The sequence below is a fragment of the Triticum aestivum genome, chromosome 2B (assembly GCF_018294505.1).
Source record: "Triticum aestivum cultivar Chinese Spring chromosome 2B, IWGSC CS RefSeq v2.1, whole genome shotgun sequence".
Classification (NCBI taxonomy): Eukaryota; Viridiplantae; Streptophyta; class Magnoliopsida; order Poales; family Poaceae; genus Triticum; species Triticum aestivum.
This window is the reverse complement of record NC_057798.1, coordinates 587,589,084-587,603,848: the sequence shown is the minus strand read 5'-3', so window position 1 is coordinate 587,603,848 and position 14,765 is coordinate 587,589,084. Positions and strand designations below refer to the sequence as shown.

Sequence of the window (14,765 nt, the reverse complement as noted above, 5' to 3'; positions counted from 1 at the left end):
CTTTAGTCATCACATGTATCATATATAAAGTATATAAGTATATACCGGTGATCAACTCCCGAGTGATCATGGCCCAATAGTATAGCATGGCAGACAGACAAGAATGTAGGGCCACTGATGGAATACAGTAGTAGCAAAGACAGGCTATGCAGCAGAATAGGATTAACCGAAAGCAGTAACATGCTACACTACTCTAATGCAAGCAGTAGAGAGAAGGAATAGGCGATATCTGGTGATCAAGGGGGGCTTGCCTGGTTGCTCTGGCAAGAAGGAGGGGTCATCAACAACATAGTCGATCGGGGCACCAGCAGCGGTGTCAGTCTCGTAGTCTACCGGAGAGAAGAGGGGGAAGAAACAATGAATACAATGCAAACATATGCATATCAATGCGTGACATGACAAGTAACGGTGCCAGGTGTGCCCTAACGCAGTAAGAGGTGATACCGGCGAAAGGGGGAAAACATCCGGGAAAGTATCCCCGGTGTTTCGCATTTTTGGACAGATGAACCGGAGGGGGAAAGTTGTGTGTTCGCTATGCTAGGGATGTGTGGTGGACGAACGAGCTACGTATCCTGATGCGTCTCATCGTTCTGAGCAATTTTCATGTACAAAGTATTTTCATTCGAGTTACGGATTATTTTATATTATTTTTTAAAGATTTAAATCACTTTTAGAATTAACAAAATTAATTAAATTAGAAAATGTAATTATGACGTCAGCATGATGTCAGGGTGATGTCAGCAGTCAAACAGTTAGTTGACTTAGTCAAACTGACGTGTGGGTCCTATTGTCATTGACTGTTAACTAACTAACCAAGTTAAATACTTTAATTAACAGATTAATTAGGTTAAGTTAACTAATTTAGTTAATTAATTAATTAATTTAATTATTAATTATATATTTTTCTTTGTTCTTTTAAAAAATGTTCTCGGCGTGGGGCCCCCTTGTCATAGGCCCCAGGGGCCATAGCGGGTGCCAGCGTTGGCGGGTGCGGGCGAGCGGGCGTGGGCGCCCGACGGGGCGGACCCGAGCGGAGGCCATTGGGGCGCCGCGGGCGGCTCGCCGGAGCGCGGCCACGACGAATAGGCGAGGCGAATCCGACCACGGATGGCGCCGACGAAGGGAGGCGGGTCGGCAAGCGACGGCAACCATTGCGGGAGCCGCAACGGGGCCAAGGGCGGAAGTGGCCCGGCGACGGAGGAGCACTGCGGTGAGTAGCAGCGGCACCACATGGTTGGCCGGGCTCGGGCTCGGGTAGGCACTGCCAGGCGTCATTGGCGGCCAGCGGCGCAGCGGCGGCGAGCGCGACTTCAAGATGGGCGGCGACCAGAGTGGGCGTGGGTGCGGGCTCACATGGGAGGGCGGAGGTAGTCGCGGCGGTTGCAGCGAAGGCGGCTACGGCGCGGGTGTAGCCATGGCAGAGCAAGAAGTAGCGGGGTAAGCAGCAGCGGGCAGCAGGGCATCCGTTGAGGCGCGTGGGGTGAGCGTCAGCGGAGGCGGCGGCGGGGCGCGCGTCTGCCACGGAGAGCGTGCACAGGCGCCTGGTGACCGGGAGGGACGAGGATAGAGGAGGCGCGCGCGCTCACGGTGGTCGTAGGGAATGGGTAGTGGGGCGCGGGAAGGAGGTCGGGGACGACGCGACGCAGGGGAGGACGACGGCGACGGCGTCCAACGAGGAGGAGGGCGGCGACGCAGCTCCGGGCGGCGTGGATCGGTGACGGGGTCGGGGCGGATCGAGCCCCCGATCCAGATCGAGAAAAGGGGAAACGAGGGGAGAGTGGGAGGAGATGGGTAGGGGCTAGGGTTTTGGGGGAGGGTTATAGGGCAGTAGGGGCCGACCGGCCGGTTGGTACGGCGGCTAGCTGGGCCATTTGGCCCAGGGGAGCCCTTTTGTCTTCTTTTGTTTTGCTATTTTGTTTTCTTTACTTTTTATTTATTTATCCTTTTCTGTTTTCTTTTATTTCTTTAATGCTTACAGTTTTATAAGATACACAAATGGTTTCTAAATTAGTATTGCTATATTTATTACTGCCACGTTAATTTGGGTGACTAAATAAAATAGTTTAACATTTTATAAATAATAAAGGGCATTTATTAAATTGGTTATGCCGTTGTTTCATTCAAATTTGAGTATTTAAACATTTATAAAAGGGTGGTTTCTCCATCCTAATTTCCTATGAATTATTTGGTTCACTCCGAACATTTTAGTTTTAATATTTGAAAAGTTTTATTGTTTGCTTGATTTTGAATTTGAATTTGAATCGGTTTCAAACTAACACGAGATTAGCAATAGTAATCGAGGTGACGTGGCATCATTAGCCGAGGGTTGCTGTAGCTTAATTATCCGGGCGTCACATGATTCATCAAGTTTGTTGTCTTAACCTTCTTCAAGAACCGGCGATAGTCAAATTTGATTTAACTAAACTAGGAGAAACAGACACCCGCCAGCCACCTTTATGCAAAACTAGTTACATGTCAGTCGGTGGAACCGGTTTCATGTGCGTGGACATGTAAGGTTGGTCCGGGACGCTTCATCCCACAATACTGCCGAATCAAAATAAGACGTTGGTGGCAAGCAGTATGACTATCAACGCCCACAACTCTTTGTGTTCTATTCGTGCATATCATCTACGCATAGACCTGGCTCATGATGCCACCGTTGGGAATCATTGCATGAAAAAAAAATCTACGCACACGCAATGATCTATCGATGGAGATGCATAGCAACAAGGGGGAGACTGTGTCTATGTACCCTCGTAGACCATAAGCGGAAGCGTTTCACAACGCAGTTGATGTAGTCGAACTTTTTCACGCTCTAACCGATCAAGTACCGAACGCACGATACCTTCGCGTTCTGCACACGTTCAGCTCGGGGACGCCCTCCGCCCCCTTGATCCAGCAAGACGGCGATGTAGTAGATGAGTTCCGACAACACTACAAAAATATGACCGAGGGAGTAACTGGTGGACGGGGGCGCCGCACACGGCTGAGACAATGTTGTATCCTTGTGTGGTGCCCCCTCCCCACATATATATAGGTGGGAGGAAAGGAGGCAGCCCCTAGGGTGCCCCAACAGACCTGCGGCAGCCCTAGGGCTCCTGCCTTGCCCTGCGTCCCCCTTTCCTTATTTGGACATGAGGGGGAAAGGAAAGGGAGATGGCTGCCTTAGGCGCCTCCCCTTTCCTTCCCTCCCTGCTTTGGTGCATGGGCAGGGGGTAGAGGGGCGCACCAGCCCCTTGTGGGCTGGTGTGCTCTTCCCCTTTTGGCCCATAAGGCCCAAAAACCTACCGGGGCTACCTGGAACCCATTTCGGTGACCCGATAAGTACCTGGTACCACCCAAAACACTTCCGGTGTCCAAATACCATCGTCCTATATATTAATATTTGCCTATCGACCATTTTGAGACTCCTCGTCATGTTCGTGATCTCATCCAGGACTTCGAACAACATTCGTTCACCAAATCACATAACTCATATAATACTATATCGTCAACGAACATTAAGCGTGCGGACCCTACGGGTTCGAGAACTATGTAGACATGACTGAGACACCTCTCTGGTCAATAACCAATAGCGGAACCTGGATGCCCATATTGGCTCCTACATATTCTACGAATATATTTATCGTTCGAACCGTTATGACAACATACGTAATTCCCTTGGTCATCAGTATGTTACTTGTCCGTGATTCGATCGTCGGTATCTCTATACCTAGTTCAATCTCGTTACCGGCAAGTCTCTTTACTCGTTCCGTAATACATCACCTCATGACTAACTCCAAGCTTATGATGTGTATTACCGAGAGGGCCCAGAGATACCTCTCCGATACTCGGAGTGACTAATCCTAATCTCGATCTATGCCAACTCAACAAACACCTTTGGAGATACCTGTAGAGCATCCTTATGATCACCCAGTTATGTTGTGACGTTTGATAGCACACAAGGCATTTCTTCGGTATCCGAGAGTTGCATAATCTCATAGGCGAAGGAATATGTATTTGGCATGAAGAAAGCAATATCAATAAAATGAACTATCAATATGCTAAGCTAACGGATGGGACTTGTCCATCAAATCATCCTCCTAATAATGTGATCCCGTTATCAAATGACAACACATGTCTATGGTAGGAGACTTAACCATCTTTGATCAACTAGCTAGTCTAGTAGAGGCATACTAGGGACACGGTATTTGTTTATGTATTCACACATGTATTTAAGTTTCCGATCAATACAATTCTAGCATGAATAATAAACCTTTATCATGAATAAGGAAATATAAAATAACAACTTTATTATTGCGTCTAGGGCATATTTCCTTCACTTTCGCCCTTTGACCGTTTGACCGTCAGTTTGAAAACTTCATAACTAATTCATACTAAATCAGAAAAATGGAAATAAGATACCAAAATGTACGGAAAAACATCACCTATATGTCAGCGTCATTTGCATTCATGACCAAAGTGTTGGAAAGTGCCATCCGAGTTTTAGATCTTATGATACCACCATGAATAGTAAAATAAAAACTCAAAAAATTGTAAAAAGAAATTGGTGTCAAAGAATGACAAATATTTTAAGTGCCTACCAAGTTTTATCAGGGAACGATATTCGTGGAAGTCGTGGCAAAAAGACATTCTATATGGGAGTGCTGATTTTTTTTGCCACGACATCCACGGACGTGATTCCATTATGAAACTTGGCAAGGACTTAAAACATTTGTCATTCTTTGCCACCAATTTTTTTAGATTTTTTTAATTCTTTTAGAATTTACTATTCATGGTGGTATCATAAGAGCTAAAACTCGGATGGGCACTTTCCAACATTTTTGTTATAAGAGCAAATGACACTAACATATAGCTGATGTTTTTCTGAACATTTTGGTGTCTTATTTGCATTTTTCTGATTTAGTATGAATTAGTTATGAATTTTTCAAACTGACGGTCAAGCGGTCGAAGGGCGGAAGCATAAGAGGAGCGAAGTGACTTGGACTAAACCGATGACTTTTGGAAATTAGGGGTAAAACAACCGAGTGGGACACAACTAAGGGCATAAATCTAATTATCCCTTTATATTTTAGAATTTTGTGAACCAAACAAACATTAAGAGATTTGTGTGGACGTTATTTTTTTTGAAAAAAGTCTGAAATAAACCTTGAACTTGTAGACGAAAGCTAAATCGAATCCCAAACTTCAAATCCCAGAAATCAACACACCGGACTCTCTGATCCCAGTCTATTTTGAACCTTGAGAGAGTTCCCAAACAGGGATTGTCAACATGGCATGTTAAATCCTGGAATTGTTGCACGTGGACTCGATTGGGCCGGCCCACCAGGCATGAAGCTTTTTTCTTAGTACGCGACGTAAAAACCGGAGTCGAACTTGGGACCTGGCAGAGTTGAGCTTATCTTGATAGCCACTAGAACACATGACTATGAGTGATATAATCAGAGGCCCGGAATAGTTAAAGACGCACCGAAACGTCGAACTTTGAAAACATTTTTTAGGGGCAAACAAATATTGAAAACATAAACAATTTTGGAAATGGCCAAACTTATAAAGTGTGAGCACTTTTGAAAATTCCGAATACTTTAAGAAAACAACTATTTTTTGAAAAAGCAATCAGTTTTGAAAAGCGAACACGTTTTGAAATATAAACATTTTTGAAATCTGAAGAAATTTTTTAAGTGCGAACACTTTTGGAAAATTTAAAAAATGGAAACAAATTTTGAAACCTGAAAAAATGTGTAAAGAAAATGTTAATGGCATCTAAAAAACATCACGAGTTTAGATAAACGTATGTGGCATTTAAAAAAATGTTTGTACAATGGAAAATAATATTCTTGTGATTCAAAAAAAATCTTTCATCCATAAAAAAATGGTAGCATTTCAAGAATGTTCATGAGTTTCAAAAAATGTGCTTGTGACCTTTAAAAAAGCGTATACAATGTAAAGAAAAATGTTTGCATGATGTAAAAAATAATGCCATAGCCTTAAAATACTATATGTGACATGTGTTTGAAAAAGTGTATACAATTTAAAAAATGTGTAACAATGTAAAAAAATGTTCATGTAGTTTATAAAACTAGTAAATGTGTACGTGCAATGCACGTTGATATTAGGTAATATATTAATTACACGTAAATATTAGGTAGGATATGATTTACGCATTAAGTATGTGATTAGCATTGGCATTAATATTTGGTATGATACTAACTGCACACTAAACATGTTGAGCGCTCACCATTGGAACAACCTGAGTCGTTAGATTGACCTGATTTGACGGCCGGGATTTGTTGAATCTGCCCCTTTGAGTCGTTAGATTGTCCTTAAGAAAATGTAAAACATCTATTTGAAAAAGTATTACCGTGTATTCAAAAAAGTATTGTAAACTTGTATTTAAAAGAATTTATCTAATGTATTTGAAAAATGTCGAAAGTGTATTAGAAAATATTACACGTGTGTGCTGAAATTGTGCATTGGGTACTGAGAATAATTAGACATGTGTAAAAAAGAAAACCGGTTACCGATAAAGAAACAAAATAAAAGCGAAAAAACAAACAATATGAAGAAAAAACAAAAAGTATAAAGAAGAAAGGAAAACCAGATAAAACCATTGGAAAAACAAGGAAAAAAGCAGAACAAAACCAAAGAAAAAACAAAGGAAAACAAAAAGAAAAAAATAAAGAAAAAGGAATACCAACTAAATCTTCTCAAGGTTCAAAATAGACCGGGATAAGAGAGTTTGGTATGCTGATTTCTGGGATTGAGAGTTCAGTTTGATTTAGATTTCGTCTACAAGTTCAAGGCTTATTTTGGTCATTTCCCTAAAAAAAATTATGAAATAATATCAACCGTCAGACATATTTGTTTTTATACAAGTTTTTAGTCCTCGCCAAAAACAAACAAACAATAAAACACCTTTGATTTAATGAAAGAGGCGCTTCCTGGACTGGTTTGGAAGCAAGCCACGCAAGGAGAGTTGCCTCCTCTCCCCAATTTCATCCTCATATTTGTTATGTATCTTGATCAGATCAGTGATCACTACTACTAGTTCGCAACAAAAAAAAGATCAGTGATCACTGATTAGTCCTTTCAGACGAGAATCCGTGTGATTTGCTGCGTATTACTCCCAGTGGCGGAGCTAGGATATGAAAACAGGGTGGTCCACAATTTCGACAACAAATATAGAATGTCAGCACATAGAAATAGAATAATATGTTGTTGCAGACATACTAAAATTCTCAATTAAGTGTCAGTTTTGCATAAAAGAAGTCTACATAATACATACCTTGAGAAGTTTAAAGAAGCATGTCTCCAAAAAAGAGAAGCAATGTCTATGGTCCTCTTCCCTCTTCAATTACTCTGCAATAAAATTTACTTATTTTTTAATCATAAGTTCATAACCAGTAAATTTAAATTTGTATCATGTAGACAATTTGCATGTTCTGAATATGGAACTACATTATATACCTGTAAATTTCAATTTGTATCATGTAGACAATTTGCATGTTTCTGAGTATGAAACTACATTATATTCAGAAATTTTAGATTGTAGCTTGGAGGTCCAATATATCTAGATATTTCAATTGTGCAACTTTCTTGTGCAAAGGACGAGCGAAAGAAAAAAACATTGTTTTTTGACCAATCTCATATGGCAATACACAGGCATACAGCCAGACCTGCTTGCAGGTCCACCGCTGACCCAGGCACTAAATGGTCGCTGGTGGGGTAGACATGGGCACGGCCATGGCCGGCGGTGGCCATGCCAAAGAAACACGGTGCAAGCAACCAGTTTGCGAGCAACAGAGCGAGCAGTAAAAGGGGCAATGGCGGTCGGCGTCGACAGGAGGAAGAAGGGTCCTACTTGCGGCTCTGAATCCGTTGTCTGAATTAACTATGAAAGGTGCAGGAGCAGGCCTCGGTCACCAATACAGCAGGGGGACCAGGGAAGACGAAGCACCGGTTATATAACATGCACTTGGGACTCCTGCACCTCCCAAGTGCATGTTACCGGTTATATTACCCCCACTATGGCTAGCCTTATGCGGAGTCACCTTTCTTTCAGCTACGCAATCGTGTCAGTAAAAGATTTTTCGAGCCACCGCAGTCCGCAGATCGATCTCGCCCGGATCTTCGTTGACTCTGTTATTTTTTAGATAAAAATCTCTCCAATTTCAGCCCCTTGGATCTGGAGTTCTGATTGGACGGGGCTCGTTCCCGAGCGTTGATCAGCAGATATTTTATCGACGATGCGTGCCGAGGAGCAACTCCCGTCAGTTTGCTTGTATGCCGACCGCCAGGCTCGCCACCATCCCGCGCGCCGTCAGCTGCTCCCGCCACGGCGGCACGCGGCCCCGCGCGTGCCCGGCCCCCAGCTCGGAGTCGTCGCCGTCGCCGTCGAGCTCGCGGATCTCCTCGAAATGGACTCTGCGGCCGTCCCGCGAGTGCGGCGCCATCGCGAGCTCGACGCCCGGCGACGGCGGCGGCCTCCGGTGCTTCCTCCGCCTGTCCTGCTGCACAGTGGTGACAGATTCTCGCAGCGTCAGATTCGAGCCCGGGGCCAGACGGAGTCACCGGACCGCCGGACAGAGGACGGTGTTCGTTAATCATTAGTGAGCTCTACACTTGTACTACTGGCACCGAGCGAGCTCTCTCGAGAGAGCTGTGAGTGATTCCAAGGCAGAATCCATGGAGCAAGAAGGACATTCTTGATTCTTCGGTTAGAATGGAGAATTGCGGATACAGAGAGCATGAGAAAAATCTCACCTGCTGGGCCCTCTAGCTTCGACCAAAAAGCTTGGGAGCTTGGGAGCGACCACTTCAGAAAATGATGGAAAGGCGACGGAAGAGGACACACCACACCAATGTATGCTCCGCACCGTAGCAATCGGTGGCTGCTCCCCGTGAGGCTGTGTAGCAGATGCGGACAATGCTTCGGTGTCTTAAGGCACCTACCTTTGTGTCTATGACATGTGGGTCCAACAGGTGGCTGGCCCACATGTCAGTGATTCAAAGGCATGTGCTTTAAGGCACCGCAATGTACAGCGTCATCGTGATGAAGCTCAACCTCACCACGGGCCTCGTCCCCACGCTCAACGTCTCCGCCGCGCTCATCGCCTTCGTCGTCCTCCGCGGCTGGACCAAGGCGCTGGCCCGCCTCGGCGTTGCCGCCCGCCCCTTCACGTGCCAGGAGAACACCGTCGTGCAGACCTGCGCCGTCGCCTGCTACAGCATCGCCGTCGGAGGTCAGTGCTGGCCACACATCACATCCGCCAATTTGTCAAGTGGAGACCTTGGATTGAGACGCGTCCTTGGATTTTTCCCTTCCCTTCCCACAGGCGGGTTCGGGTCCTACCTGCTCGCGCTCGACAAGAACACCTACGAGATGGCCGGGGAGGAGACGGAGGGCAACGTGCCAGGGAGCTACAAGGAGCCCGGCATTGCGTGGATGACCGGCTTCCTCCTCGCCGTCAGCTTCGTGGGGATCATCGCGCTCGTCCCTCTCAGGAAGGTCCGTATGCCCGTGCTCCCCATACTGTTCCAAATTACCTTCACAAGCTAGAGCTGGCGAACTGCTTACCTTTCTTCCAAACTTGCTCCTCTACAAATGTTGCTTGCATACTGTCAAAGTGGTAATCAACTCCTTGTCACTATCTGTATTGCTCTTGCTTCGACGACTGAAAAATGTTGGCTCCTTCTGCTGTCCTACGCCTACGCGTGCGGCGTAAGGTCTTTTTGTCTCTGTCTTGCTATCCTTGTTTGTTTATAAGGATAAGACCAACTCACGGATTAGGCAAGCTGACTTTGATTTACTTTGGTGATGTAGTTTGACGTCAGTACTAGGAGTACCATTTTCATGCTTTTTTTGCCTTCGAATTGTGGAGCTCCTCGCTCCTGATTTCATTTCTTTCATTTTCATGATATCCGATTTGACCGGTGATGGCCTCATGGTCCCTACTGAATGTGCCTTGTTTTTTGAGTAAAAATAGCAGGATCATTGCTAGTATTCACTAAGAAAGGACTGTTACAAAACATAAAAAGCCAGGGCACATTTTTGAATTCGACATGTTCCAATGGGATAGGCTAACTAGGACTCTAGGACCAATCGGATACGCTGCACTGCAATCTGTGCAATACCCTTGGAAACCTTGGGGAACACCTCGTGGTATGCAATAGAGTAGATGAAATGAATAACAATGTAGAGCCATTACAAGATGTGACAAACAAACACCTATCACTAAGTCGTCATTCTCTTGAAACAAACACTTGTGTCCATGTCATTGAGTCTAGCCTGTGAAGGCCAGGACATGGATTTTCATCTTGGATGCCGGATCCTTCAAGTCAAAGGTAAAAGCATCAACAGAAGGACAATGCCTTCAACAAGGAGAGGATGCAAGTTTGTCGAGACAATGCCTTCAACAAGGAGACGACGCAAGTTTGTCGTTGCCGTTTGACTAGTAAAGCCATATCACGGGATTTAACCTAGATATGAATAGTGTTCCAGTCACCGTCTTGATGGTGGATCTTCCAACAGCTGCTGGACCCATTACTCGGAGCGAACCGACCTTGATATCCACCGGAGATAGCCGCCACTAGGCCACCACCGGAACTCCTCTCAATCGTGCACTGACTTGGCCACAATCATCTTTGATTAGACCGAATCAGTAATCCCCCACGTCCTGCAACATGCCTCTGTTAAGCTTTAACAACAATTTTTGGATAAATTGCGAAAGCCAAGATTTGAACTCGAGACCTTAGGCCCTGCTACCATGTTAAGATTCATGCACTAACCAACACAACCAAAAGTCTACCGATGGAAAGGGCTAGACAATCCACATACACTTCAACACATCCCGACCTAGGCAATCCACACATACACTTCAACATCCCCTCTCACGTGTGACGCAGGAAGTCAACACATGAGAAGACTAAGAGGTATGGCTCAAGAGACTTATACGTGGACACAGAGGGGGCACCATCATTTTTTGGATAAACTGCGAAAGTTAGGACTTGAGCTCAAGACCTTAGGCTCTGATACCATGTTAAGCTTCATGCAGTAACCAACGCAACCAAAAACCCGAACTAATGGAAAGAGCTAGGCAATCTACCTATACACTTCAACAACCTCCACCTATCATCAAAAGGGGAGAGGGTGATGCCATGAGAGACCATGATGATCCTTTGATCATGATGCACTCACGGGCACACAACGACATCGGCAAAAAACCTGCCGCAAGATCGGCAAACAAAGACCACACGCCGGACGGAGAGTGAGCCACCGCTCCTACCACCTCCAAATGGAGGAAAACCTCTCTGCCTCCGGCTGCATCAAGTCGGATTTAACCACGCCCATGGGCCTCCATGATCGATTCACGATCTGATGGCACCATAGTCGTGAGTCATGACATGTGGTAATTATGGGAGGTGGCAGCCCTATGGCATCGGTTATTATGTTTTTGAAAATTTGTTATTCTAATCTTCAGCTGCAATCCATTGAGAGCATAATTTTGAAGAAAAAAAGTACATAGAAGTTTTGAGTTGTCAGCTATGTGCTTTAGTCCTTGGTCATATTTGGGTAAACATATTTTTTCTTATGAATCCTTCAAAATAACCTTGATTCTGCATAGTCTTATCTTGGGTTACAAGAACTTCTATACGTTTGACATCACATGTACACAGATGATTAATTTTTCTGTCGAACTTTGCAAATTTCAGATTATGATTATTGACTACAAATTAACTTATCCAAGCGGGACTGCAACAGCTGTGCTTATAAATGGATTCCATACGCCTCATGGAGATGCTATGGCAAAGTATGTTGGTTATTTCACATAACACGGGACTTGCAGATTCAAACACCATTATCCTTTTTTAATCAGTCCTTTATTTCTTCATGTTAGGCAGCAAGTAAATGGATTCACAAAATACTTCGGAATCAGCTTCTTCTGGAGCTTCTTCCAGTGGTTTTACTCTGGTGGGGACAGTTGTGGGTTCTCGCAGTTTCCTACTTTTGGACTAACAGCTCGGAAACACACGTAACATTGTCCACTTTGCTCATTGTGATATTAAATCTTTTCTTGACTAGTAACATTTTTACCTGATTCTGGTTTTTCTTCTTCTGATTTTTTGGGCTGTCAGATTCTTCTTTGATTTCAGCCTCACATATGTTGGGGCAGGGATGATTTGTTCCCACCTCGTTAATCTGTCTCTCCTTTTTGGCGCCATTCTCTCCTGGGGTGTCATGTGGCCTCTGATCAGTGATTTGGAAGGCGACTGGTATCCAGCAAATATACCAGAAAGCAGCATGAGCAGTCTGCAAGGCTACAAGGTTTGTTTCTTTATTTATTTTTGGTTATTGCACCGTGTACATGTCTGACTATGATTCTTGTTGCTTACCTTGTCTCAATCTGCAGGCCTTCATATGCATAGCTCTCATCCTAGGAGATGGCCTGTACAATTTTGTCAAGATTATTGTATTCACTATCAAAAATCTGATTGAAAAATCAAATCTGAAGAACACAAAGAAAGGTAAACATTCTGATAAATGCATGATGTAGAGTCTTTGTGATGTATAGATAATCTGATTGGTGTTCATGCTATTTTTTAGATGAAGACATTCCAGTGCTTGATGACCTTCACCGTAATGAAGTTTTTATGAAAGACAGTCTACCTTCCTGGCTAGCCTACTCTGGCTACGTTGCATTATCAGTTGCTGCAGTAATTATCATCCCCATGATGTTCCGCGAGATGAAGTGGTACTATGTTGTCATTGCGTACCTACTGGCTCCTGCCCTGGGTTTCTGCAATGCCTATGGTGCCGGCCTTACTGATATCAACATGGCCTACAATTATGGGAAGGTTGCCCTCTTCATTCTTGCAGCCTGGGCTGGAAAAGACTCTGGTGTAGTGGCTGGCTTAGTAGGCTGCGGTCTGGTGAAATCGCTGGTGTCAATATCTGCTGATCTGATGCATGATTTCAAGACTGGGCATCTCACACTAACATCACCTAGATCAATGCTAATTGCTCAAGCTATTGGCACTGCCATGGGCTGTATCATTGGGCCACTAACATTCATGCTGTTCTATAAAGCATTTGACATAGGCAACCCAGAAGGGCCCTGGAAGGCACCGTATGCTCTGATCTACCGAAACATGGCGATTCTTGGTGTCGAGGGTTTCTCTGCTCTACCCCAGCATTGCTTGCAGCTGTGCTATGGGTTATTTGGCTTTGCAGTGGTGGCCAACCTTATGAGGGACCTCTTGCCGCCGAAGTATGGCAGGTGGGTTCCCCTACCGATGGCAATGGGGGTTCCTTTCCTCGTCGGCGCGAGCTTTGCCATCGACATGTGTGTAGGAAGCTTAGTAGTCTTTGTCTGGAACATGATGGACAGAAGTAAGGCTGCACTGATGGTGCCGGCAGTTGCATCTGGTTTGATATGTGGAGATGGGCTCTGGATCTTCCCATCGGCATTGCTTGCACTGGCCAAGATCAGTCCACCATTCTGCATGGCATTTAGGCCTACACACTAGGACAGTAACAAGCTAGATCTATGTACAGTTAGAAGACATACATCCTGGCAAGAATGCAGGAAATTGGTTTTGCATAGCTGGGTGAGATTGTAGCATGCACATACATTTCTTTTTCTATTGATATGTTGCTGTATAGTTTTGGAACAAGTCACACAAGGTTTAATACTGTAAGATGTGGGAATGATCTTCCGGGGGCAGCTGATCCAATTGTTCATTGTCAGTTTCCAGCTGTTGTCATTAAAAGTATCATCAGTACATACAAATGAAGATAGCTCACTCAGATATATGCCAATGAAGAACCATCATTGTTTTTAAGAAAGAGAAAAAGAGTGTTTCCCCTCCGATTTACTCCCTCCGTCCCAAAATTCTTGTCTTAGATTTGTACAAATACGGATGTATAAAGTCACGTTTTAGTATTAGGTACATCCGTATCTAGACAAATCTAAGACAAGAATTTTGGGACGGAGGGAGTATGTTATAAGAAACCAGCACTTCCATACAGGTTCGAATACAACAATATACACTAGATCAGAAGGAAACAGCCTAGCATCAGAGAACCAATTCAAGGCCATTCCACATCTCCAGCCAAAACCATGCTAAAACTACCTCACAAGGAAGAACTAACTTCAAGTTTTTTTCCAACAGAAGGAAAGGCAACAGCTTGAGCTGAAGCAAGGAAGCACTCCCACATGCATATCCACTTGACACTGCATCTTTCAGGTTTGCCCATTAGCACCGGTCTCTGTAGGGTTGAGGAGACGCGTACAAGCTACTACTACATCCGTTTCCAAATACCGGTAACGGTGAGGGAGGGGCGATGACAGCGGCGCGTCTTCGGCTCGCTTCAGTGCTTTTAGTCGTCGCTAGGTGGTCTATGGATCTGGATGTAATTTTATTATGGGTCGCGCTAACTGCCACACGTGTGGCAGGAAGGGAGACGCATCACACGTCTTTAATGTAAACAGATTGCCACGTCATCGCATGCATGCATGCAGGAATCTTTTTGGATTTTCAGTTCTTAAAATGTTTATCTCTTAAACGAAAAATCCGATTGAAAATCTGTTTTCACCATTAAATCCCTCGCGATGAGATCTTCGAAACTAGATCCCATGTTGATATGTTTTGATGAATTTTTTTTTGATTAAAAGTTGGCATGTCTATTGCATATGAATTGCCATGATGTTTACACTGAAGTTGCCATGATATGTTTCAGCTATTTTCTTCTACATTTAAAAGTA

The 14,765-nt window shown here is 44.5% G+C and overlaps 1 protein-coding gene across 2 annotated transcripts; it reads left to right on the top strand.

The window, feature by feature from the left end:
- Nucleotides 1-8,951: 8,951 nt before the first annotated feature.
- LOC123041725 (probable metal-nicotianamine transporter YSL9) lies at nucleotides 8,952-13,726 on the top strand. Of its 2 annotated transcripts, XM_044464297.1 has the most exons (7): nucleotides 8,952-9,242; nucleotides 9,336-9,508; nucleotides 11,713-11,810; nucleotides 11,898-12,032; nucleotides 12,136-12,325; nucleotides 12,411-12,525; nucleotides 12,605-13,726. In XM_044464297.1, the coding sequence occupies exons 1-7, from the start codon at nucleotides 9,035-9,037 to the stop codon at nucleotides 13,525-13,527; spliced, it is 1,842 nt and encodes a 613-aa protein (XP_044320232.1). In that variant the 5' UTR covers nucleotides 8,952-9,034; the 3' UTR covers nucleotides 13,528-13,726. The 2 variants fall into 2 exon arrangements, with proteins under 2 accessions (XP_044320232.1, XP_044320231.1); XM_044464296.1 differs by having other exon boundaries at nucleotides 9,007-9,508.
- The last annotated feature ends 1,039 nt before the right edge of the window (nucleotides 13,727-14,765 follow it).

Bases quoted from the DNA above. Each gene is read 5' to 3' on its own strand.
- LOC123041725 (XM_044464296.1), top strand. From the start codon at position 9,035: ATGTACAGCGTCATCGTGATGAAGCTCAACCTCACCACGGGCCTCGTC. The intron at 9,509-11,712 runs GTCCGTATGCCC...TGCAAATTTCAG, and splicing joins CGCTCGTCCCTCTCAGGAAG to ATTATGATTATTGACTACAA. The intron at 12,033-12,135 runs GTAACATTGTCC...TTGGGCTGTCAG, and splicing joins CTAACAGCTCGGAAACACAC to ATTCTTCTTTGATTTCAGCC.